Source organism: Carassius gibelio, chromosome B22 (genome assembly GCF_023724105.1).
Source record: "Carassius gibelio isolate Cgi1373 ecotype wild population from Czech Republic chromosome B22, carGib1.2-hapl.c, whole genome shotgun sequence".
Taxonomy (NCBI): Eukaryota; Metazoa; Chordata; class Actinopteri; order Cypriniformes; family Cyprinidae; genus Carassius; species Carassius gibelio.
The window spans coordinates 32,131,033-32,158,225 of record NC_068417.1 but is presented as its reverse complement, the minus strand read 5'-3'; the positions used below and the strand labels follow the sequence as shown (position 1 = coordinate 32,158,225).

Here is a 27,193-nt window from a genome sequence, read left to right as displayed (position 1 = left end):
AAACTCTTCATTTCACCTGCTTCAACAAACACTCCTGAAACACATTCATACACAAACATTACCCTTTTACTTTCTTTAGTCCACTTTCTACCTAAAAAAAACTGCTGGTTGACATTTTATTCTGCTAATTTAAATAACACTATTTTTCTCTCTGTTACAAGAACTGAATGAATAAAAATATTGAATTACCACTGGAATTGCCACAACAATAAACAAAGCAAAACTAAAGTGAGAACCATATACTCTTTAGCAGTTTACCTTATGATACAATCACCTCGATAATCGCTCGAATCTCCTAGACTGGAGAGTACATCCACGTGAACGCGCACAGGCACATAGTTGTGGTTACATTTTTTTTCTGTACAAAGCCTTGTTATTATATCAGTAACAGAAAACAAATAACCTATTCAGTGTTTATATTTACATATCTTACTGAGTGTAATATTTTTATAAATATATATACTGTTTTTAATTCTGTAATTTTTTTTTAAAAATGTGAACCACTATGAATCACAATGAATTGAATTGTTTGTACATTATTTAGCACTGATTCTATCAAATGTTACACCCAGGCGTAACACGGTTGTCCCTCAGTAAACAGCACATAATCGAACCAACAAGCTTCCAGTCACAGCTCTGAGCTTTAGTCAAGTGGACAACTGTTGATATTTGACTTGAAATAAAGTTTATGATGAAAAGGTCACCACATTGGACTAGATACGTAGAGCTGTAGTCAAGTCCAGCTTTGTCGAGTTCAAGTCAAGTCCAAGTCCAGGACTAGTCGAGACCGAGTCAAGACCGAGTCCAAAGAGGTTCGAGTCCAAGTCAAGTCCAAGTCCAAAATTTGAGTCCAAGTCAAGACCGAGTTCAAATGAGAGAAAAAAGGGTCTTCTTCAAGACCACACACTTAACTACTGATAATGTATGTGATGCGAGAGACAGCATATCTCCTATTCTAAGAAAATCATTTTATATTATTACATGTAATGATCAAAAAGCATGTGCAAAGTAACAACTTTGTAGGACAGGGGTCTCCAAACTAGATCCTGGAGGGCCAATGCCCTGAAAAGTTTAGCTCCAGCTGGCCTTAACATAGGCAGTCCTGGTGGGCCCCCATGCCCCCCACCCATGAAAATATCCAGGTAAAATAAAATATATTTCAGATTCATACTTTTCAAGGGTCCTCTCTTCCTTTGGGGCCCTGGTAATGAGTACTGGTTTTACCCCCAGTCCGACCCTGGGAGCTAAACTATAAAGGACACTGGCCCTCTAGAACAGAGTTTGGAGCTGTAAGGTCAAATAATTTGTATGTACTTTATTTTCATTTTATTTACTTTATAATGCTGCTTTTTCTGACATGTCTGTGGTCAAAGATGTAAATGACTGATGCCTTGGCACAGTGCACAGACACACGCAAAGCTCGGGATATGACAAATGCGCACAGCAAAGCTAGAAGGCATACGTTTGGCTATACTGGGCATGCGCACATAAATATAGCGAAATTTTAGTACAGTACAGTCTTACTGTACTAGTGCTTGCATAGACTTCTCGGCGCTGTCGGAAACAATCAACTACTCCAGCTTGCATTAACTATAATGCATACAAAGTCTTGGCAAGTACGATGTGAATTTTAGAATTACAATATTGCGTGGAGCTGTTACTATATGACCTTATCTATGTTACATGTAAAAATAAAATATGTTATGTAATAATTAGGGTTGTGCCTGAAGCCAAATACCTTATTCGGAATGGCAAGGTTAATGGCTTAAAAAACGTTACACGTTATAGTATTTGTATATATTTAAAAGGCAATGATTTAAAGCTTAGGCTGATGTGAAACAATAAGCACAGCGCGCTCACCAATCAAACAGCCGCACTGCCATTCAGTCGTATTCAAATGATCACTTAACGTTTGTCATGACATCTCTCTGCTTGTATGATAAATATTATTTTAGAAATTAATAATTATTTTAGTTTAACACGACATACTTGTTCAGTGATAACTACGAAAAAAAAATATAAAAAGTCATAACGGTCTTATCAAGTAACTGTATGATGTTGTATCCGAATGCAGATACGAAAAGTGTTGTGATTGTAACAGATACAAATACTGGCTGTTACATGAAAATGTAAATATGTAATGTCATAATTTTAAAGTTTTTAAAATTTACATGTGTAATTGTTGCATAAGGCTGTACATGAATATGTGTTGATTGATATAAAAAAAAAAAAACTATTTAATGTGTTTTCATTTACAATAGCATGAACCACGAGTAGTCCAGTAACTTAAGCATTTTTTTCTTAAAAAAAATCTACTAGCAGAAATCAGTAGTCTTGCAACCCCTATACTGTACAACAATAATTAGTATTTCATTATTGTAAAGGGTACGTTTAAGGCTATCTGGGTGTAGACGTAAATAAAACACAATCTAACAGGTAGAAAATTAAATTAGAAACATCTAAACTTTTCAGGTCGCAGTTAGTGCACCGCTGGTCATGCACATCCTTTCCCGGAACAATACTGAAAGCAAAGCCAAGATGGAGAAACAGATGATCATAGCTGTACAAGGATAGCCATTTTGTAAATGAATATATTAGCAGAGCTACTACAAGGGATGTTTAGTGCTGGAATTCCATTTATTCTTTGCTGAAACTTCAAGCGCAGATTACAGAGTGCTTTGGAAATAAGGAGAGCAGCGCGCCTAGCGTTTTCCACACGTTTTCAGTCACGAAATCATACAAATGTGGTTTTGTTTTGAAGGAGAATTTTTTTATTTTGTATTTTTTTTGCTGGACTCGGTCGAGACCAACTAGAAGACTTGGCGAGTCCAATGGCCAAGTCCGAGACAAGTCAGAGTGCAAATACAACGAGTCCGAGACAAGTCCGAGACGACAGAAAAATGTCTCGAGTCCAAGACCGGACTCGAGTACTACAGCCCTATAGATACGGTTGGACTAGATATACTTTACTCACAAATTAACCAACCACACATGCATAAATAGACACACTATTAGGAACAAGTACCATTTGTTCACCCAACAGAACAAAAAAAAAAAACATTTATAGTTGACTTCTGTGCTATACATTGACCCAAATAAGGCTCAAACCACAACAGGTTTCTGTTTGAATCACAAACTAAGCTGGTCAAATCAAGATCCTTTTTTATTTATTTATTTTTAGTGTGTGTGTGTGTGTGTGTTGTATTTTAAGGCAGTTGCACTGGAAATGTGGCCCACCAGGAAGTGGTTTCATCATTTTTTTTGCTTCCAGGTTTGTGGCTCATTTGTGCACTCTATCTGCCTTTTGCCTTGCGCTGCTTTATTTAACTTTATTTTTAATTTTATTATATGTCTTTTTTTAAACATTCCCTTATTTTATAGTTGTATCTACATTTTATATTTTGATCTAGATTTTTAGGCTTTAATGTTAATGTTATCTGTGTGCACTGGGGGTCTGAGAGTAACGCAATTTCGATTCTCTGTACTGTATGTACTGTACATGTGGAAGAATTGACAATAAAGTAGACTTGAACTTATAAACCACCTTAATACTCATAATTTATATTATGTTTTTATTATTTACTATTGTTTCCTTGTAAAAGAGTCAGAGTACTGCATGAATATAACTAAATAATCCCTGCTTATTAACAGTTATGTAATAAACTAGTAATAAAAAAATAATAATTGCATATTTATGGTGAATGTTTCTTACAGACTCAGTTCCAGTGATTAGAGTCTACTGACATCTAGTGTTATCACTGAGATTTTTATTAAATTTTTCTGCTCATCCTGTCTCTGCCAAGTAGAGGCACTTTGTGTCTTCTTCACTAAAGAGAAAGATGTACTGAAGAGACCATAAAAGATCACTAGAGACAAGTTAGGCATGCCCAGGAAAAATAACTGTATGTTATTTTCGATTTTTTTTTTCTTTGAATACAGATAACTATGAATGAATGTTAAATTCAATAGAGAACAGAGCTGTTAAAATCAGAGCCAGAGTCCACTCAGCATGCATTTGTTTTTGCAATAAAACTGCTCAAACACACAAGTTTTATTCATACAGTCTTTGTATTTAATGGAGAAAACAGAATGGAAATTTAACATAAAGTCATTGTCAAAAAGAATGAGAAATCTGATCCAATGCTTGCGTTTTTAGACATTACTGGCTGATTTATGAGACTTGGTGCTGAATTCCAGCTATAGCAGCCTACATGTTCAGAACAACTATTATTCTCAGTTGACAAATATTGCTATTATTACTCTGCTTATCTCAGATCTAGACGTGTGTGTGGCTGTCCCCACCTCCATATGTTCCTTCCTGCAAATTATCACACCTTTTTTAAGCATTCTGCAGAAGTGTGATGATATAAAGGGATTTCATGGCACTTACATTTAAAAAGTCTTTTAATTAGCACTTTAAGGTCACTGAAAGGTCTTAATATACTATCAAATCTATAATGCGTACAATATCATAGCGTCCTGATACACAAATGTTAGCAAAATATCAAACACATCAATCACAGAAAGTCATGTTTGCTCCGTCCACCTTATTCCCTAAACTTCATAAGTGAAAGATATTAAATAACATGAATGTAAAGATTTACATTTATAGTATAACACAAAGGCAAAGAGAAAAACTCTGGACTGGGTCAAAGTGCAGGCCACCAGTCTAGACACAACACTTTTTCTGAAGCAAACCAACCCACAATGCACGTCCATCATCTAAATGTGTGCTTGGACAACCACAAGAGTTTCAGTTTGTTCTTACATGCTGTGAAATAAGTTTGAGTTCAGCTGTACACTTCCTTTTATAGTTTTGGCAGCTGCAAAGCAACATAAGTGCTGTTGACTTGACCAGGATGAATAATTGTATGCAACACAGAAGAATCCTCCTCAGCATGCTGAAAGAGCAAAGAGGAAATGAGTTTAGACAGAGAGCCAGACAGACAGACAGAGAGAAGGAAAGAAAGACAGACAGAGACAGAGAGACAGACAGACAGACAGAGACAGAGAGACAGACAGACAGATAAACAGACAGACAGACAGACAGACAGATAGACAGAGAGACAGACAGAGAGAAGGAAAGAAAGACAGACAGAGACAGAGAGACAGACAGACAGACAGAGAGACAGACAGACAGACAGAGACACAGACAGACAGAGAGAAGGAAAGAGAGATAGACAGAGACAGACAGACAGACAGAGAGACAGACAGAGACAGAGAGACAGACAGACAGAGATAGATACTGTAGATAGATAGATAGATAGATAGATAGATAGATAGATAGATAGATAGATAGATAGATAGATAGATAGATAGATAGATAGATAGATAGATAGATAGATAGATAGATGTACCTGTGATTGGTTTGGATCTCGATGCTGTTGAATTAATTGTGTCGACTGTAGATCAGTGTTATGAAGTTGTTGTGAAAGTTCTGCAGGTCTTTTATTTCTACAAACACAACCCTTCAATAGTCCTGAGAATTGAATAAAGTAATAAATGTTTATGCAATTACAACACTTACAGCATTGTGTCGATACATAAAAAAAAATAAAAATAATAATAAGCATAAAGGTAATCTAAATCTAAATCCAACCATCAGTGGGACATAAATGAACTCTATATAAACATTGGAAAAATAAAAAAACTGGGACTGTGCAAATTCATACGATTTACATTCAACATTGAGTTGCTTCATTTACTAATGAAAACTCACCTATGACAACAACAATGACTAAAACAGCATTTATCAGTCCAGATATGAGGGTAAGAGTCTGCCATGACGTCTGATTCTGCTCAATGTACTTCACCAGTGTATGATTCTGCTGAATATTCTGCACTACTGTATAATTCTGAGTTTGTTCTGTGAGAGAAAAATAAAGTCACAATCGGTTAGCAATCTCTAAATAATCACTATACTGAACGGCTTAACCAGTTTAATCCCAGATTTTTCCCAGACACGAAGATATCCAAAAGACGTGTCATTGGTAACGCTTTGAAATAATCGATACTTCATTTATTTATTTATTTATTTGGAAAAGTGTGTGAAAATTTGTGTTTTATGTGTGGTCACAACTGTGACCGGTGGTGGGATAATGTGTGTACTGAAATAACATATTTCTGCAGTCATAAAAATGGTTAGATGTCTTAACCCAGCTATTTTAACAGTTTGATCACATTCTAGGGTTAATATTATGCATAAAACACTGATAGGAACACTGAGATGAAAAAAATAAATAATTCAGCCATCACAGCATTTTTACCTTTTTTGTAAGATGTAACATCAAATTTGCATATTAATGCTTCGAGTATCACAAAATCACAACATCAACATTTGAAGAATAAATTCAGTGCAATATTTTGTAATTGCAAAATTGTATTGTCATTTGTCATTCACAACTGCAATTAGATATTGTATACCTCAGTTCACCGTTATCCCACCGGTCACAATTGACCCACATGGAAAGAACCTATATAAACATATATGTTTCAATATAGGTTTTGATATAGGTTTTTAATATATGTGACATATATAAAATTTGCCTTTTTCCTATATTATATGTACATATATGCACATATATATATATATATGCACACATATATTTACACATATATACACACATACATATATTCACACATATACTTACACATATATGTACAGATATATATGTGCATACATATACCTATATAGGTACATACAGTATATGCATGTATATATGTACCTATATGTTCACCTATAATAGTAAAATTAAAATCCATAGCTGCTAGGCAACATAAATAAAAGTCCAAAATGTAGAAATGTACATTATGTATTTACAAGAACAATCAAATAGTACAAGAACAAAAATAAGACAAAAAACTGAACAGAAAAAAATATATATATCTTTATTATTCTTTGAAGGTCTGTCATAACGCGCCTCATCATCCTCCTCCTCCTCCGCCTCCTCCGCTGCATAATTTTTTTTCGTTAATTCTGAGTTTTAGCCTTGATAATAGAAAATATGAGCTAGGCATCATGTATGACAGTCAAAAATGGGATATGAGCTACAAAATGACCAGATCCTGCCATTAGCTATATAGAAGACATATCTTGTATGTATAGGGCTTATATGTGGATATGAAGAAGCAATACAGGAGACCTATATTTCCTGTATATGCACATATATGTACCTCAATTTTGCATATATACGCATATATGCAGCATATATATTATCATATATGTGCATATATGCAGCATATATGTGCATATACACTGCCTATAGATTTCATATATGCGCATATATCCACATATAGGTTCTTTCCATGTGGGGTGACCATCATTACGTTTACTCATTCTATGACCACAACAAAACTAAATATCTGTGAATTCATCTATTAATACTAGTCACTCCCTAAAGATCATGTGTTTCAAAAATCTTTGTTATATATCTATGTTAAATATAACAGTAAGATCCAGTAAGATGAAAATTCTAAGCTTCTTATCACTGTTTATAAGTCCTGTACATTAGGTTTAAATCCATCCAAGGTTAAAAAACATTGTCATTTTGTCAAAATATCATTTTAAATTACCTCAATTCTCAGAGATCCCCAAACGGTTCGCGCTAAGCTGTTCAAAAGATTCAGTTTCCTTAAACCCCACCTTTCGGTAGCATACTGTGTTCTGATTGGTCAACTAACATAGTCAGGTTTGATTGGTTGTTCCGCATACACCTCCACGGTAAACTATGCGTTAGCATCCAAGAGGGTTAGCATCTGTTTGGGGTGAATTATGTCTTATTCCTCTCACCGCGAAGCAAACAGTAAAATAAAAAACTTGAGCAGTCTCGCTGCTTTTTCTTCTGTGTGGTTGTATTCAAGCCGCGCGCTTCAGTTTGAATCTGAATAGCGCGTTCAGCACGGGGGCGTGGTCACATTAGATATAACGAAGGGAGACATGAAAAACAGACATCGCGTTGTTTTCATATGGATTACTTCATCACAGAATATCTGTTTTCGGCAGCACTTGTTTAGTTTTAAAGTAGACATGTCAAGCTTTCTATAGATATCTCTCTCATGTCTCTTCGTTGAGTATTCACGGAGTTACACTTCATTTTAATGACGTGTTTGTACATGACGATCAGCGCAGACAGGCTGCAGACAGCACACATACTGATAAGACGCTCGGGAGAAAACAGACACATAACTTCATAATCATACTTAGCGTTGTGATTCGGAGATGCTCGTTGTTCTAAATAAAGTTGGTAATGAACCATCTTTTATGGCCAAACGCTTTGAAAATCCCGCTGTACTCACCGAGATTAGAAAAGCAGTCATCTGTGAAATGTTGTGAACACAACAAAAGGGATTTGTTGTACTGCTCTGGTATTGTGGTAAAAATTAATTTTAGCCATTGGTTCTTCTGATCTTCATTCTTTGGCAGTGAAAAAATAAAACACACTGTCTCCTCGACATGATCCTATCACATCAAACAGAGCATCTGTGTGGGGGGGGCAGGTCAGAGTTCTGTTTCTCTCAAGACGGTAGGCGGAGATTATTATGCAAAGTGTTCCTAGTGACGTACATAGAGATGGGCAAAAGATTTGAAATCTATAACGACTCGTTTCAGCGATTCAGAGTCGACTCCTTACTTTAGAAGCCAATAACTTTATAAATCGTGTACTTTTTGGTTTAATTACTTTGCACATTGTTTACACTGATGGACAGCTACATCATACACTGTAATACAGGTAATTTTTGAGTTCCCATCTGTGTGGTTCTTTAACATACATTACTAGCCTGTAGTTTTGGTGCTTTAATGCATCTTCTCAAGGTGCAAACAGGAAATAAACTGTTCTGGTCATGAGACAATTTGCACTAATCATGTGAAACTGCACATATTTAATTAAGACCCTTTATTTTTTTTTTCAGTATTAGCAGGAAGTGTGCTAAAACATTAGTCAGTAAGGTTTTTAGAGCTTTATAAATGGAAAGAAATTGTGTTATGGTCACCAGTGTTGGGAGTAACGCATTACAAGTAACGTGAGTTACATAATCAGTTTACTTTTATCAAGTTACTAGAAAAGTAAAGCATTACATGTAATCTACAAGAAAATATCTGAGTTACTTTTTCAAAAAGTAATGCCAGGTACTTTGTTTCCCCATTTATTGACTGACAAGTCTCCTGTCCCCATATTGAGAGAAATCATATGTACAGAGGCTAAATGTGATTGTGAATTAATTCATCCAACTCTCAAAAAAACTGATTTAGTATTCATCAAAATGTATTAAAACATTGAAATGCAAACTCAGAATGGATGAAAACCTGCAATAATTAAATATGTTAAATAACACAAAAGTAGCCTACATTATCTAATCCCATTTTATTAACATAAAAAGTAATTCATGTAATTAGATACTTTTTTTATGAAGTCACACACTATTATAATACGTTACTTTAAAAAGTAATTTTCCACAACACTGACGGTCACTATTGTGACGGCCGGGTGATATTATTAGCAATAGTGCACTTACCAATGATGTACAGTCTGGTGCCGTTGCTGAATTGTGGCTTTGTTAAGTCTGCTATCATGCAGAAATAAACTCCTAACTCATCCATAGTGACATTATTAATAAACAGATGTTGAGACTTCACTGAATATTTTTGTCTGTAATGTTCATTGTAATAAAAAGGAGGGCCTGGGAAAGTGCTCAATATAAATGAAGAATATGGAAGTTTCAGTAAAAACCAATGAACCTCTTTTTCAAAATCACAGTTTATGGTCACATTTTGCCCCAAATGTACTAGCTGATCTGTTAAAGTTTCTCCTGCTTGAAACCATATAAGCAGACCTACAAGAAAAAAATAAAAACAAAGACTATAAGTAAGTAAAAAATAAGTAAGTAAATAAATAAATACATAAATAAAAATTAAAAACAATTGTTGGCTGCTTTTCCTTTACTATCCACTCCTTTTGAAATACAATACATTAGTCTATATATATATATATATATATATATATATATATATATATATATATATATATATATATATATATATATATATACATATATATTCCATGCAACATTAAAATTATCAAGAGAAATCTAGTGTGTCTAAACTTTTGAATGAAATAAAGTTCAGAGAGCACATTAAAAGCTGTAATACTCACAGAGATGGAGCTGCAAAATCCTCATGTTGTAGCTGCAAATAAAACACTTGATATGAAACCTGAGTTCGTCCCGGACAGCACTGAATGCTAGTACACATGCAGAAAAGAGAAAAAGTTCAACCACAGGAAGTCTGCTCTGATCAGTTTTTTTTTTCTTTCACCTATCGTCTACATTTCATGAGTAACTGAGTGGAGATATTACATCATATAAATCTAAAGGGTAAGATATGGAAATAAACATGGGGAGTGAGGGGGAAAAACCTGAATTGAGACAATCAAAGCCCCTTTCACACTGCCATTCCGGCAAATACAGGGGTAAAGTGTTCCTGTAATTGTTCCCTGGTCGCTAGATTTGGCACTTTCACACTGCCAGTGATGACCCGGTATATGTGCGTGCTTTCACACACAACCCTTGAAGATCCCGTAACGACACGTGACATCAGCGCGTGACGTGTAATGTACGAGTCGACAACGCTTGGCACATTATACTTTAACTGAAGCAAGCAAACGATCTCTGCGTCAGCGCGGAAAGTGAGGAACTAACTGATCTCTGCTTCATTACAGTTTGCACATATGTTTTCGTCGCGAATGTTGATCTTCCTTCAAAACAGCCGGTAAAAAAGTCGCGCGATAACGCGCGTCATCACTTCGATACGGAATTAGATCTGGCTTTTGTTCACACAGCGCTCGTTCCGGATCGATTACCGCAATGTTACTATGTCCCCGACCCGGGTTCGATTCGGTAATCAATTCCGGGACGTGGTTGCTTTCACACAGAAGGCGACCAGGCAATGTTACGGGAATATTGCGGGTCCGACGTGCAGTGTGAAAGGGGCTCAAGACTTTGAATCAATTTGGTTTAATTGATTCAAAGCTTCAAAAGATTTCTTTCTCACGTCAAATTATTCGTACTTCACGGTCTATGCAGGCATGCTGGCAGCCTTCTGGTGCCATCCTCTTAAAATAAGGAGAAGGGTCTGGCTGCAGACTTGCACTCTCAGGCACTTTCACTTCCGAGTGACATCACTTGCAGTCTTTTTTATTTTGTTTGAATCTCTCAACACTTTACAACAGCAGCCAGGTTGTGAAGACAAGAAAAAATGAACTAAATTACAAAGTCACTTGCAATCCGCGGCCACAGAACAGCAGAATATGAATGCAATATGAACACAAGGATGAATTTAGAAGCCACCAAACACTATCATGTTTTCCCTATTTAAAGACGGTTACATTAGTAGTAACACGAGTAAGTATAGTGACAAAATAAAACGTGGAGATTTTCTAAGTGAATAAAATATGATAACTATTATGTATGGCGGAAGAGAACTTTGACCTCGGCGCAGTAATATCATCACTCCTGAAAACTCTCCCTCTCCCTCTTACTTCCGTCTAGGGGTGTAATTGTATTTTTAGTGTTTAAGCACACACTACATTCACATATGCACACATAGGATTCATACATGCACACACATAATTCATAAATACACACACAGGATACACATATGTGCACAAAATTCACAAATGCACACACAAAATTTAAAAAGCACAGAAGATTCACAAATGCTTACAAAATTCAGAAATGCACACAAAATTCAGAAATGCAAACAACATTTACAAATGCACTCAAGATTCACAAATGCACAGGACAAGATTCAGAAATGTATTTCTGATGCACACACACATATATCTTGATTTACAAACTGCTTGCGGTCTGTGAACTTCACTGCATTTGTGTGTGAATTTTGAGACTCCTCTGACTGAGTAACCCCAGAGTGCAGTCTGGACGATGGGGCGGGGCGACACTTCGAGGCGGAGCGACACGTGTCGCCCCGCCCATATTTGTTTTCCCCGCCTTTGACATTTTCCTCCGAGCCAGCAGGGGGCAGTTTGCGTTGAAACAAACAGAACGGTGGCAACTACAGCAGCAGAGTAATAACGCTATTCCGTTGATTGCTTGAGGTGAGTAAAAGTGGTTGTGTAAATATCTTATAATATGAAATGCGATGTTCGATCATTTATTTATCCATGGTACGTTCAATTTGAATAATTATTGTTAATAATTGTTATAAATTGCTAATTTTATTGTTCTTTGTGGATTGTAACAGTACACTCTGTACATGGCTTTAGTTCATAGGTTCGATTTTACAGAGGTATGGCATCACATTTGTCAAGTTATTTGAACAGACATGCATGATTTTTGTGTGTATATTATTATTATTATTATTTTTCAGGATGACATGATCAGGAGGTGGTGGTGTTCTGTTCTCCTGGACAGCTTTACTCCACAAATGTATGTAGCTGTTTGAATGTTGCTACATGAAACATTACTCTGTACTATATCTAGCAATATACCTACCTCTTGACATTTGTTCTTTTAGAGCTCAACCACTGAGGGGAGGAACTTCACCATTCACCATGTCTTCAGGCAGAGTCCAGCAAAGCAGGTTAATTGTGCACATACATTCATTAAGAACTAATAATTACATATGTGTGCATGCAGAGGTATTTTACTTACTACAGCTACATAGTTGTTCAGATGTGAAACTGGTATTATGTACAAGTACTATATTGGTCAGCACTGTGGATTATTTCATATATAGCTATCAGTTAACATCAGCATCAAAGACATTTAAAAACATTTCAGCTTAATTCATTTTCAGACAGCAGCGAGTTTTTTAAATAACTTCTGTTTGCGATCTAATGTGGATTTTGTTCACCATATAAGACAGAAATATTTATATTCAATGTAAAAGATCTTCATGTGGATCATGCATACAAATATCTCACTGGATTATTACAATTAATGGCAAAATGAATGTGTGGAAATGTAAACTAATATATCCTACTGACACACAACAGCAAAAGATATAAATAATTGTCTTAAAACTGTTTTTTTTCAATGTGAAAATACTAACTTGCCTAATACTTCTGCACAGTACTATATATATTAACATTTTATTAGTCTTATTATAAAAGAATGAGTATGCAGTTGTGACAACAATCTATAGAGTTTTTAATGAGAGTTTGTTTAAAGCAAGGTTGTCTGTATTCCGTGTTTATATGTTTAATAACTTTTATATACATGTATAAATAAACCTATGTATGTTTTTGATTCAACAGCTTCCACTGGAAATCCTCAGGGAAGTTATTTTGTCGGCGGGTGACTCTGCATATTTGACACTTTCTCTGGTTTGCAGATGGTTTAGGGATGTGCTCCGAAGTTTTTCGGAAAGCGGCACAGTTTGCCTGGCTAGACAGTAAGATTTCCCCGTTTAATGCTCATTCTCCAATTGAATTTTGTAGTAGAAGGCTGTTAAACTTTTTTGTATTATTATTATTATCTTTCATGTATTTTGTCTTTACACTATAAGTTGTGGCCAACTGAAAGAATTGTCCTCCTGTCTCCTGACCGGAACGAGTTCAGACGGATGTACAGCATCAGGGAATGGTTGCAGTGCAGAGCCCTTTTCAAGTTTAACCCACCAGGGTACAGGGAAGAGACCGGCGTGGTGATCTTCTGGGCTTTTGTTTACACAGGATTTTTTTTTTTTTTTTTTGCGGCATGAAACACATTTGTGTGTTAAATTCATTGAAGGGAAATAGAGAATGGACTGAGATCAACTGGTTTTGATGTATTAATTGATGTCATTTAAAGTTAAACTTTGCAGTGTATAATGTTTTAATAAAAAAGCTATGGAAAACATAAGCATGACAACAGGATTCAGTCATTTACATCAGTCTATCATTCTTTAAGGTTTCTCATATTTGATGATAACATCATTTGCTATGCATTGCTCATAATGGATTCTTAATTTAGTTGTGACAGGATTGTGAGGATTAATGAGGTTTTCAGTAGTGCAGTTCAGAAAACAAATAACAGAAAGTGACGAGTGTTTTTGGGCAAGTTCTTTAGAACCTGTATAGTTCCTTCCTTGCAAAAAGTAACCATGGATTTATTGTAGTAAAAATATTTGTTGGCATATTAATTACTGTGAGCTGCAATTATAAAAACACCATAGTTTTACTATAGTTACTGTAGCAGAACCATGGTAAATTTTCGTAGGGGCCAAGGGAATGTTCAGAATATTATTGTGACGTTCAGAGACTGGTGACAATTTGTTACACACACACACACACACAGATATATATATATATATATATATATATATATATATATATATATATATATATATATATATACACACACACACACACACACACATATATATATATGTATGTATATATAATTTAAATATATAAATCAAGGTACTCCATGACTATCTACATAACCATACTTTGCCGTGTCATTTTCAAACCAGCGAGTAATGCCGAGGTAGCGTCTACACTACAGCCATTGAGGGAGTAGACCATTTATTTCTATTCTGTTTGTCGTAATCCAAAACTATTTGTATTTATACGGGAAGTTGTGGAAATGCAACAATAAATGCAAAAACACAACATTTATATTCACTTTTTAATTTATATTAAAAGTTTATTCATCTGAGTGTCTACTTCCGCATTCCAATCCTGCTAATAGCGTCATAATTCTCTATACCAATAAGCTGTAAAATCATCACTCATCTGTACACCAATAACCCAGCAAACAGGGGACGTCCCCCGGACGTTCCGAACGTCCGCTTAGGTCCGCAGTACGTCCGATTTATAACGTTCGCTGGCGGACGTTCGGCGGACGTTCGGGGGACGTCCGGATTTGGTCCGCTTTGGACGTTCGGCGGACGTTCGGAGGACGTCCGGATTTGGTCCCCTTTTGACGTTCGGAGGACGTCCGGATTTGGTCCGCTGGCGGACGTTCGGAGGACATTCGTCTGAGACAGTTTGAACGTCCCTGTTTCGTCCCTCATCTGCCATTTACATTCCAACACTTGAAAAATGCAGTCCTTTATCTTTTATCATCAGACCTGACCAGTGCTGGGCAGTAACTAGTTACATGTAACTATTGCAAAATAAATGTAGCAATTTGTTAATGTAATGTAAAATGTAATTAAATCACAGTTAATTATGATATTGTTAATGATTACAAAGGGAGTTACATTTGAATATTTTCACACATACATATTTAAAATATGAGACACCAATGTTTCTGGAGTTGAAGACACAGAATATGACACATGCTTATTCCATAACTGTTTTATTTCCTATTTTGGTTTATGTAAATTATTTATCTATTTAATTTTATTTTTAGATTAACTGCCTTTTTTTCCAAAGCATTTTTAGATGCCAATGTTTCCTGTCATAGCTATGCAAAGATTTGATTTCAAAAACAGTATCATAGCTATTAAACTATATCTTATGATTTTAAATCTGTATTTAACCTAAAAAATATTGCAAAGTAAAAAGAGCTGCTAAAGTCCTATTTTGAGGTGGTTGTACTTTACAATTAAATTATAGTCTTAATTCAAGTGAAGAAGGATTCTAAAATCTGAGAGTAATCAGTGTTGAGTACCACTGTAACATTAACCCTGCCTGCTTTAAATGATTCAAAATAATCAACATTTGAAAACAATAGAAATTTAGAAAAGTAATCAAAAAGTAATCAAATGTAATCAGTTACATTACTTAAAGTCACTTGAAACAGTGACACTACATATTACATTTTAAATAATTTAATTTGTAATCTGTAACCTATAACATTTCCAAAGTAACCTTCCCAACACTGGACCTGACATCTTGCAACTCAGACAAAGAGAGTTGACAAAATCAACTCATATTGGATTTTAAAGGGTATTTTTGCCTAAAACAAAACTGTAATGATAACAGATTGCAAAAAAAAAAAAAAAAAAATGTTTTGATTTGCTGATTGATATATATATATATATATATATATATATATATATATATATATATATATATATATATTTTTTTTTTTTTTTTTTTTACTATATAGATTTGAATACATTGTAAAATAAAGTTAATGTTAAATTAATTAATTTTCATTTCTGGAAAAAGAAAATAGGAGTAACTTCTGTAATGAAAAATGTCATTAAATCAGGAGTCTTTTTTCAGTATTTAAACATCAAAATCATGATGCTTAATCATGATGATATAAACTTTCAATAATATAATTGAACAGAGCTACAATTCGGTTTATGCATGAATGAAGAAAATATGTTTGCATCCCAGGAGCTCTACTAGAATGTTATAGAGTGAATGCCAAGTAAAACATGAAGAAAAAAAAGTGAAAAATAACACAGGTAAGACAAATTAATAAATTATTTTCATTTACGTATTAAACTGTTTATTTGTGCTATATAAATAAACTTGTATTGTATATATAAACTGTTGGTAAGACGACAAGAAAAGTTATTTAGGAAATAAATTATTTTAGTTATTGCATTTGAGACTGCTACACTACATGGAGCTCTAATAAAAAAGTAATATAGCCACACTGGAGATAGGATCCAAGCAGCTGTCGATCAAATGAGCACATGACCGAATGACGTCACTTTAGGGCACGCGGCATGTATCCATCGCAACGCTCAGCCGCTAATGACAGTTAACGGTCATCTGGTGATTTCCTCAGACACGGCTTTGAGTTTTCGCTTTTGTTTGGTCAAAAAAGGTATTTATTCTTTTATATTATTAGACATTATAGATACCTTAACTACTGTTTATCTCCTAATGCTTACATTTGATCAAGTTTACCTTTTTAAACCTTTGCTGAAGTTGGCCCACGCAGCTGCTGAGGTTAGGCTATGTGAACACTTTCTAAGCTAACGTTAGCTTGTAAAGCTGAAATGATTAAACGTATATAATACTGGCAGATATTAAACTTAAATATTTAATTTCCATATGGTAAAAATACACACTGAGACGCCTATATGCGGCAAAAAGGCATGTCCGCTACATTTCGGACCGCTTGGTCTAAATCCAAACTGTCAACAGTCTTTACAAATCGTTTGTCAATGGATAAACGACAGTCCTAGATATATAAAGTCATAACACTACTGAATGTGTTCATTTTGTTGTTTTAGGTTAAAAGACAATGGGAAGAAATGCCATCGACTAACCACAGCTGACAACCAGAGACGCGGACACGCCAAAAAACACACACACACAATCACACACGAAAATACCCTTACGAAAATTAACCATGGTTTTACTACAAATAAAACCAAAAAACCATAGTTACTGTAGTTAAACCATGGTAACCACAAATTAACCATGGTTTTGCTATATTAACCATAGTTTAACCATGGTATTTGTAGTAAATCTGTGGTTTTACAAATGGCAGTCAATACGCCAAAAAACCATGGGTTACTACAGTTTTACTATAATAAAACCATGGTTATTTTTCGTAGCCCTGCAACTTTACCATTGTTCAATTAAAATAAATCTATTTTGCTTCATACAGCGTGTCTGTTGTCTTTGATTAGCTTAAAAGTACAATAAAATGACATTCAGGGGATTTAAAGTGAAAGTCCCCTAAACGTCCCGAATGTCCGCTGCACGTCCTGTGAACGTCCCCTTGAACGTCCGCGGGACGTCTTCGCGAACGTCCGCTCGACGTCAAGCGGACCCTACACGCTGACGTCCGGGGGACGTTCGCAGAGGCCATTTAGGGGACGTCCTGGGGACCTTTTTTTGTTAGCTGGGAAGCTCATCTTAATCATAAACCAATAACTGCTGAGGTGGGCGGGGCGACACGTGTCACTCCGCCCCAACGTGTCGCCCCGCCCCATCGTCCAGACTGCACTCTGGGATACTTGCTCTGACTTGGCTCAACACACAAATGCCTTTTTTTAAACAGGGAATGATCTTCAACCAATCAGATATCTCCATTGTTTGAGCCAATCACAAGAATGCACCCCACGTGGGGGATTGTTTACTTATAAGCCAATCAGCGAATGACTCACTCTCCTCAGCGAACAACTCACTTTCCTCAATCAGCGAACGACTCACTTTCCTCAGCGAACGATTCATTTCCTCACGCAGCGAACGACTCACGCAGCCGGCGACTCACTTTGCGCAGCCGGACACCCACTTTGTGCAGCAGGAGACTCACTTTCCGCAGCCGGAGAGTCACTTTCCTCTCACAGGGAACGACTCACTTTCCTCACGCAGCGAACGACGAACGACTCACTTTCCTCACGAGTCACGCAGCGAGCGACTCCCTTTCCTCAGCGAACGATTCACTTTCCTCACCCAGTGAAGTTGAGCGAACCATTCACTCTCCTCACGCAGCGGCGACTCACTTTGCGCAGCAGGAGACTCACTTTCCTCTCGCAGCGAACGACTCCCTTTCCTCAGCGAACGTTTCACTTTCCTCACCCAGCGAAGTTGAGCGAACGATTCCCTTTCCTCACGCAGCCAGTGACTCACTTTGCGCAGCCGGAGAGTCACTTTCCTCTCTCAACGGACCACTGACTCTATGGAAGTAAAATAATGACAAATGTCTTTGAAACAAAAAAGCATGCTGAATAGCACTAACTGAAAAATAATGCATTGCATTAACAGTACTTGCATTTTAATGCCTTGTATTTCCAAGGATTGCATTTTTAGGTCCTGAAATTTAACATAGTTGTTCGTTTCAGCTGTGAATATTTCAATTGAAAATATTTCACACACCTTTTTGTAATTAAAAAATCAATAATTCATATTCACGTTGCAGAATTCACTTCCAAAATATTCAATCGGTTTAAAAATACGATGTATAATATTCGACAGGCAAATTTCGGTCCATTTGATTTCACTTTCCAAATTCGCTTCCACAAATTCAGTGGTTAAAATTCGGCAGATAATTCGCCCTTTCACATCCGGGAGCTGCAGGAATAGCAGTAGAGCACAGAGGCATGATCTCCATCTCCTGTCAGTCGCTCACCAGCAGGTGGTGCAAGCGTCTTCTGATGAAGACCAAAGCAACGGGTGGATTAAGTAGTAGTTACAAAAACTGATCTGCAGAAATGGAGCAAGCGCTAAGCAGAAGTTTTGATTATCGGGGCATTGGAAAAGCTTATTGTGTGAATGTGAATGTTTATTTCAACATCTTTGCCTTTACCATTGACTGTATAAAGGCTGTTACCTGTAGCCTAAGCAGCATTCTCTACCATAAAGGAGATTATAATGGGATTTTACCCAACGCTGAAGTACAGAACTAACATTACATCTAAGGAAGACATATATTGCTTTCGCTTGTTTAGTTTCCGTAACTTTTGTGTCATGGCTTGTGCGACGCTGTGCTGTATTACTGGGGATCCCCTCACGTCACACTGCAGGATTCTCCAATGACGAGTAACTTAACGCTTCTCAATCAATTAATACTATGATATAAGACCTCAGATCTCAAATTACACTTTATTGATGATTATGCAAACTATATAGACAGTTAAGCAGATATAAAATATGAACGAACGCTCAAGGTTTCACGCGGTTTCCCTGAGAAATCTGTTAAAGAAAATAAAACTGGCTCATTGCACTAAAAGCGATTACATTTACATTTATTCACTTAGCAGACGCTTTTATCCAAGTCACTTAATAAGAAAAACTCCGTGTTAAACTTTAACGTCTTTTATTGCCTCAAAGATATTAAATTCGGCATCTAATTAATACAATATATTACTGTATATTATGTACATTTCAGCAGATGAACACAGAAATGAGCCCCACAAACCAAAAAGTTTCACCAAATAATTTTTTTTTTTCGTAAAAAGAAAACCAAGCGCAGTAGTTTTATGTTTGATATTTGCTGTCTATTCGCCTAAGCTGCTTTAGGGACCATCTTCAAATTTACCTCAAAATGAAACGTAGTACAATATTACATTCAAATTAATCAGTTTACACTAAATTAATTATTAACTCAAACTGACTAAATATATATGGCCAATAACTTATTTCACTTTGTATGGACACTACAAAAATATTTAAGAAAAAAATAGTAAGTCAGTCTTGTATCTAGCAATGTACAACAACTGAAAAACCCTTTCCAGGGTTCTTTAATATGTAAATAATTGTATACTGTAAATATATGAAGGGAGGTACAGGCAAAATCTCACCTGTAGATAATCACTATGAGAAACACAAGATTTAGAATTTGACAGTACGTTATTTAAAATTTTAATTAAAACACATTGGACCTTTTAACCCAGTCAGTGGAATTGTCAGATGGTCCCTTAGGTCCCTGCTCTCTCCATGAAGACGCCTAGTTTTTTTCTAGGTGCGTCTGCACCGCATCGAGTTAAAAACATCTACATTTTTCAGAATACGCAAGAGCACCACGGGTCATGTGACAAGAGCTAACCAGTCAACTTTATCCTTTCCCATAACAAAGTTGAAAGCTCAGCCAAGATGAAGGAACAGATGATCATAGCTGTATATGGATTGCCATTTTGAAATAAATTTAGTAGCAGAGCTACTGCAAGCGATTTTAGTGCTGCAAATCCATTTATCCTTTGCTGAAATTTGCGCAACTGCCCGAGCGCTTTGGAAAGAAGGAGAAAGCCGTGTGCCTAGCGTTTTCCATGCGTTTTTAAGCGCAATATGTGAAAAGCCCCTTACTCGTCATTGGGGAATCCTGGAGTGTGACGTGAGGGGATGTAATGTTAGTTCTGTACTTCAGCGTTGGGTAAAATCCCATTATAATCTCCTTTATGGTAGAGAATGCTGCTTAGGCTACAGGTAACAGCCTTTATAGACGGTTTCATCGGGCGCACGCGCCTGGACCTAAGTTAACTTCCGGTCTGTGTTATATCGGTCTGGCTGCGGTGCCATCTACAAACGCAGTTAAAGCCAAGGTGATGAGTAGACTGAAGTTGGGCTCAGGTGGTTGTGCTGCGGGATGTGTTCCCCATACACAATTTTAAAACTGATCGATTTTCAAAAAAGCTTCGTTAAATAAACATGAGTAACGTAACATTACGTAACGTACTGCACGTTTAATAATAATAATTCCTTACATTTATGTTTAAATATCAAAACGAGGCACGGGTGTTTTTATATCGCTGTATTTCTGAAAGAAGAATTGCATGTTATATGCCTGATAAAGCAGCGTATGAGCGTACCAGCTCTGCTTTGTTTACAGCTGTTACTGGGGAAACCTCTATTTCTCGCGCTTTATGTCTGTGCTTTAAAACATCTCCTGCTGGCAAAGAATGAATTTGCATTTTCATTAAGCCCGCCTGATCCACGCAGCAAACATATTTTGTTTGTTATCAAAAAATATCTACTCTAGAGGGACTTGGCTGTTGTTATTGATTCTATTTGGAGTCTACCGGAAGTTAAGTTAGGTCCACAAAAGCGCTCACGCGCATTAACGTTTGTTTATGTTGATGCCGTTGAAACAGTCTATACAGTCTATGGTAAAGGCAAAAATGTTGAAATAAACATTCACATTCACACAATCAGCTCTTCCACATGCCCCGATAATCAAAACTTCTGCTTAGCGCTTACTCCATTTCTGCAGATCAGTTTTTGTAACTACTACTTAATCCACCCGTTGCTTTGGTCTTCATCAGAAGACGCTTGCACCACCTGCTGGTGAGCGACTGACAGGAGATGGAGATCATGCCTCTGTGCTCTACTGCTATTCCTGCAGCTCCCGGATGTGAAAGGGCGTATTATCTGCCGAATTTTAACCACTGAATTTGTGGAAGCGAATTTGGAAAGTGAAATAAAATGGACCGAAATTTGCCTGTCGAATATTATACATCGTATTTTTAAACCGATTGAATATTTTGGAAGTGAATTCTGGAACGTGAATATGAATTATTGATTTTTAATTACAAAAAGGTGTGTGAAATATTTTCAATTGAAATATTCACAGCTGAAACGAACAACTATGTTAAATTTCAGGACCTAAAAATGTAATCCTTGGAAATACAAGGCATTAAAATGCAAGTATTGTTAATGCAATGCATTATTTTTCAGTTAGTGCTATTCAGCATGCTTTTTTGTTTCAAAGACATTTGTCATTATTTTACTTCCATATGACTCTCTCTTCATGTAGGGACCGAATATTATAATTAAAATGACTATATTGCATCTAAAAGAATATTTAGATATACTTAAAATATTCAAAAAAGTGTAATTTTTTTATTTTTTTATTTTTTACTTTCATTAAAATATTTCAATAAAATGAAATAATTGCCTATTGTAAATTTATGAATCCATGGTTAACTTTTTTTCTGCAGTCACAGTCTGGGCTATATGTATTGAGATATTTTTAAATTTATATTTTGTAAAAAATAATAAAAAATAAACCTGAATTGTAATCTAAACATCTGTATTTCCATACAATTTCATAAATAGGCTGTGTGAACGCGTTCATGTGATTGTCTTATAAGTAAACAACCATGTGGAGTGCGTTCTTGTGATTGGCTAAAAGAAGGGAGACATCTGATTGGTTGCTGATCATTCCATGCATTTGTGTGTCGAGCCAAGTCAGAGGAGTCTCAAAATTCACACACAAATGCAGTGAAGTTCACAGACCGCAAGCAGTTTGTAAATCAAGATATATGTGTGTGTGCATCAGAAATACATTTCTGAATCTTGTTCTGTGCATTTGTGAATCTTGAGTGCATTTGTAAATGTTGTTTGCATTTCTGAATTTTGTATGCATTTGTGAATCTTCTGTGCTTTTTAAATTTTGTGTGTGTATTTGTACATTTTGTGCACATTTGTGTATCCTGTGTGTGTATTTATGAATCATGTGTGTGCATGTATGAATCCTGTGTGTGCATATGTGAATGTAGTGTGTGCATTTATCTTTATTGAGACTCTTTTGGCTCCATAAATGAGAGACTTTGAGCATTGTGTTCAAATTCTGCAGTTCTTGGGCACAGATTTGCAGGTCGTGTCTTTTCTTCTACAAATGACTTGCAGACCCTGTATGCTACAGTAATAAATTAATTTTAATTGTTTAATCACCACCATGTCTTGTCTCCATTGTACGATTTGTGTCAATTGAAAAGTGACGTCGCAGGTAGCGGAGAGTGCAAGTGAAGATTGCAAGTGACTTCGTAATTGAGTTAATTTTTTCTTGTCTTCACCACCTGGGTACTGTTGTATAATGTTAAGAGATTCAAACAAAACATAATAAATAAATAGAAAAAAATAAAAAAATAAAGACTGCATGTGATGTCACTAGCGGAAGCACAAGTGTCTGACGCCTGTTTCACACATACTCCATCTGCAGTGCGTATACATTGTGTATTTTTTAATGCACCCATGTTAACAGATTAAAGAGTTCACTGCACGCGGTAGCGGTCCGTCAGTGCATTCAAGGAGCGGTGCGTCTGCAGCAGTGCAGCAATCGTTTATGTAACGTTTAAATTTTTACTGTGCTGCACGCGCTGAATTAAAGGGACAGCTCATTGTTTGCGGTAAAAATTAACATGGAGTGAGACGGAAATGCAGTAATTTCATAATAAATGTTATATTAATTAAAGCCTACTGTGTTTCAGTCAACACGTGGCTTTTTGGCTATAGGTTTAATCAAACAAAAAAAGAGCTTAGATAAACAAGGCAACATAATACCTACTGTATATGCACTTTTATGGAAGCAGAAAACTAAGTTTATTAAGACCCGTGGGATTACTTGTAGAAAAGATTTAAATGCAAAAGGCACGAGAGTCGACTGTTTCTGTCAGTAGTGTTTTTTGCGATATCCTAACAAGATAAGTGGGCTAAATGTTATGTTTATGTGTTGCCGCTTGCTTCAGCAACTTATTATACAAATCTAGAAGTCAAATCCATAAATTATATATTTTTTTATATTTATTGAGTACAAATTAATGTCTATGAAAGATTGTTACTGTTCTGAGATTTTAAAATTTTATTTATTTATTATTGTTATTATTATTATTATTATTATACATGATTTGAAATCTTAATAATGAACACATGTTGTGTTTGTGGACTAAACGGCCGTGTATCAGTAGTGGACTGCAAACGCATCCTGTGTGAAAGCACAATGAGTCCGTGCTGCTTCTGCACCACATACTTAACGAACACAGACTGCATACGCACTGCAGATGGAGTATGTGTGAAACATATGAGTCTATTTTTTGGGGACATTCTAAAATGCTTAATGTGAAAACGCTTAACGTGGCTTAATGTACTAAGTAATATTAACAAACTCACTAAAAATCATACTAATAAAGTATACTATCCACAAAAAATAAGATGAGCCCTGAATATGATTTCAACACGTTTAATAACGTTAAGCCTTTTCCCATAAAAAAAAAAACGTTATAAGAAAGCGCTTAATGTGGCTTAATGTAGTAAGACAGTGATTTAAAACAAACAAACTCACTAAACATTATACTAATAAAGTATACTATTGTTGAGTGTCTCAATTAAAAGCAAATGCACTCCATCTCGAACTGTGTGTAACCTCCTTTATTTTGTCTTGCCACACAGGTTTGCAAACATCTCCTCCATATGTGGAAGAGGAAAGCTGTCTACTACCACTGCTAGGCTCGCGGTAAGTCGACACAGAGCCGAATCCCCCCATCTTTTTTTCTTTTATTGCTTCTGACCTTTACAAAATTAATCAGAAGTGCCCCTCTCAACAATTATGAACAATAATATTCTGGTCAATTAATCAAAATGTAATTTACTTCCAATGGAAGAATGTACAAAGGTGCACAGATGTTGTGTTGCTTTATGCTTGAATGAAGCCTGGGTGCTACCTACAGGCCTAGTATGTGAAGTGCAAATGGAGTTGTATTACTTTAGAAGACCTTTTACTGGATCAAATGAATTAACTGTCATTTAAGGGATGTAGTAGATTGTGTACAGCAGGTTTATTATTATTATTATTATTATTATTATTATTATTATTATTATTATTATTATTATTATTATTATTTTATTTAAGGGCCTTAGAAAACCTGAAATGTTTATGTGAAAGGACTTGAAAGGTCAGACTGAGAGGGTTAAAAGGTTGAAAATAAAAACAATTTTGTTACGTTTTGTCTAACAGATCGAGGAAACCATGGAGCAGCAATAAGAGAAGAGAGAATTGTGTCATTTTTAATTCTGCTCCATATTCTGCAGTATATTTGACCTAGAATGAGTTGTGTGATGTGTATAAGCCAGGGCCGTGCACAGGGGGGTGGCACGGTGGCAAGACCCCTCTGCCCTCATCAGCTGAGAAGCCCCTCTCACCAGTCCCCCATCACCCCAGGCTCATAGCGGTCTGTTACCTCAGCTAAAGATCTACTGATTCTGCGAATCCACTCCATGTTTTCCTGCTTGCTCTGCAGCATCAATCACAGACCCTGTCCCAAATGGCACCCTAAACCCTCACGGTCTTCCACTGAGTCTGCACTTTTGTGATCTAATGCTACTTTGACTGACGGGTAGAAGTCTGCTGTGGATCTCACACCAGTGCAGGCTCGGCAGAAGTGCGGATTGATTAAAAAACACTAACAAAAAAGAAGACAGGGACAGCAGCAGAGAGCGAAAGAGTGAAATAATGTATTTATTATTATTATTTGGAAAAGTGTTTGAAAAATTGTGTTTTATTGTCAGTCACAAGTACTGTAGTACTGAATTTGGAACAAATTTTTAATTTAGTGCAATATTTTGTAATTGCAACATTTAAGTGTAATTTTCACTCGCAGCTGCAATGTATTTATATTGTTATTCCTCCGTTCACCATTGTGACGATCAACATGTTTCCTCATTCTATGACCACACTCAACAAAACGAAATATACTGTATGTGAATGCATATATTAATACTAGACACCTTAAAGATAATGTGTACCAAAAATCTTTATCTGTATGTTAACATACTTTACTAGCCTTTAGTTTTGGAGCTCAAGGTGCAAACAGGAAGAACTGCTCTGATCATGTGACAATTTTGCACTAATCATGTAAAAATGCACATATTTATTTTTCCCATATTTTTCCCATATTTGCAGGAAGTGCAGTAAAACACCAATCAGAAAGGTTTTTAGGGACTTATAAATGAAAACCTTTTTTTTACAATCACTATTGTGACCGGTGGGATTAAATGGATTAGGTATATTTCACAATATAATCACTTGTTTTAGATGATACTATCATATTCATAGGCTAATATTTCATTAAATAATTAAAAATGTTATATAAATGTTCTAAATGAGTTGTTTATATAATATAAATGTATGCTGTTTATGTCTAATATTTATACTTCCACTGAAGATGAGGAAGAAGCAGGCTCAGAAAGTGAGGAAGGGCCAAAATAACAGACAAGACTGTTAAACCAGCTGACAACAAAGGAAGACAGGCATTAAATTATTTGAATGAATGAGTAATTACACTACACCAACATAAATTGAATTAGCACTAAACGTAACAATTATATTTACAATCTGATTGTAAAAGGTTTGTTATTATATTAAGATGAAACTGTCCCAGGGTCAACTCAACAAAGTAAAAGTGAAGGTCTTGGAACTGAGCCAGAGTAAAAAAATGTTCAGATCGAAAAATAAATGAAATACAGTGGGACAGAGAGGGGAAAACAGAGGCAGAACAGGAAAATATGGAGAGTGAGGGAGCCATTTTAACAAGCACCCACCCCCTTAGTGCCCCTTTTTTTGGTCTGGGCCACTGCCTCTCAAAACGTCTGTGCACGACCCTGGTATGAGCTGCGCATATACTAGTGCATGTAGAAGTGTATAAATCAGGAATAGAAAATGCTCTTCTGTCATAAATCTATCAGCTGATCTTCTAGCATGTGTAGTTGGTCTCATATGTGATGCATGCATGGTCTTCAGTGCATGGGGGTGAGAGCTGTGAGGTATCATTCACATTCATGTCAATAACAATATTGCTCTGATGACACATGATGCATGAGTGCATGGGCACTGAGTATGCAGGGTTTTTAATGCAGGTCTCTGAGCCATAAATGCTTAGCTGCTAATATCAGAGCTAAGAGAGAAGGAAAAATTAGCCACTGGCGAAATAAGATGTAATTATTCATATTAATGTTAAAAGAGTTACTTGATCAGATTATAGTGTTAGTTTAAATGACAAAGTAATTTTTTATATTTTTGCAAGTATAGTTTATGAAGAGTTGTAGGTGCTTGGTGCCATTTG

At 35.9% G+C, this 27,193-nt stretch overlaps 1 protein-coding gene and 2 long non-coding RNA genes across 8 annotated transcripts in view; 2 read left to right on the top strand and 1 right to left on the bottom strand.

Moving 5' to 3' along the window:
* Positions 1-4,049: 4,049 nt before the first annotated feature.
* The window catches only part of LOC127988260 (uncharacterized), a 50,912-nt gene continuing 27,768 nt past the window's right edge, over positions 4,050-27,193 (bottom strand). The window contains exons 1-5 of one of the 3 annotated variants that reach the window (XM_052590907.1): positions 10,152-10,404; positions 9,514-9,831; positions 5,720-5,866; positions 5,358-5,479; positions 4,050-4,901 (exon numbers count right to left, since the gene is read on the bottom strand). In XM_052590907.1, coding sequence (XP_052446867.1) covers positions 4,809-4,901; positions 5,358-5,479; positions 5,720-5,866; positions 9,514-9,831; positions 10,152-10,176 — 705 coding nt within the window. In that variant the 5' untranslated portion in view covers positions 10,177-10,404 and the 3' untranslated portion in view covers positions 4,050-4,808. Of the gene's footprint in view, positions 4,902-5,357; positions 5,480-5,719; positions 5,867-9,513; positions 9,832-10,151; positions 10,405-27,193 lie in introns of those variants that run through there. The other 2 variants (XM_052590908.1, XM_052590909.1) reach the window with 2 other exon arrangements.
* On the top strand, positions 11,911-14,196 carry LOC127988274 (uncharacterized). Of its 4 annotated transcripts, none has more exons than XR_008161596.1 (4): positions 11,911-12,441; positions 12,530-12,595; positions 13,272-13,408; positions 13,540-14,196. It is a non-coding gene; the product is annotated as an uncharacterized LOC127988274 (long non-coding RNA). The 4 variants fall into 4 exon arrangements; XR_008161595.1 differs by having other exon boundaries at positions 13,523-14,195; XR_008161597.1 differs by lacking the exon at positions 13,540-14,196 and having other exon boundaries at positions 11,911-12,110; positions 12,257-12,441; positions 13,272-13,507.
* LOC127988279 (uncharacterized) lies at positions 16,642-17,518 on the top strand. Its single transcript, XR_008161606.1, has 2 exons — positions 16,642-16,731; positions 17,144-17,518. It is a non-coding gene; the product is annotated as an uncharacterized LOC127988279 (long non-coding RNA).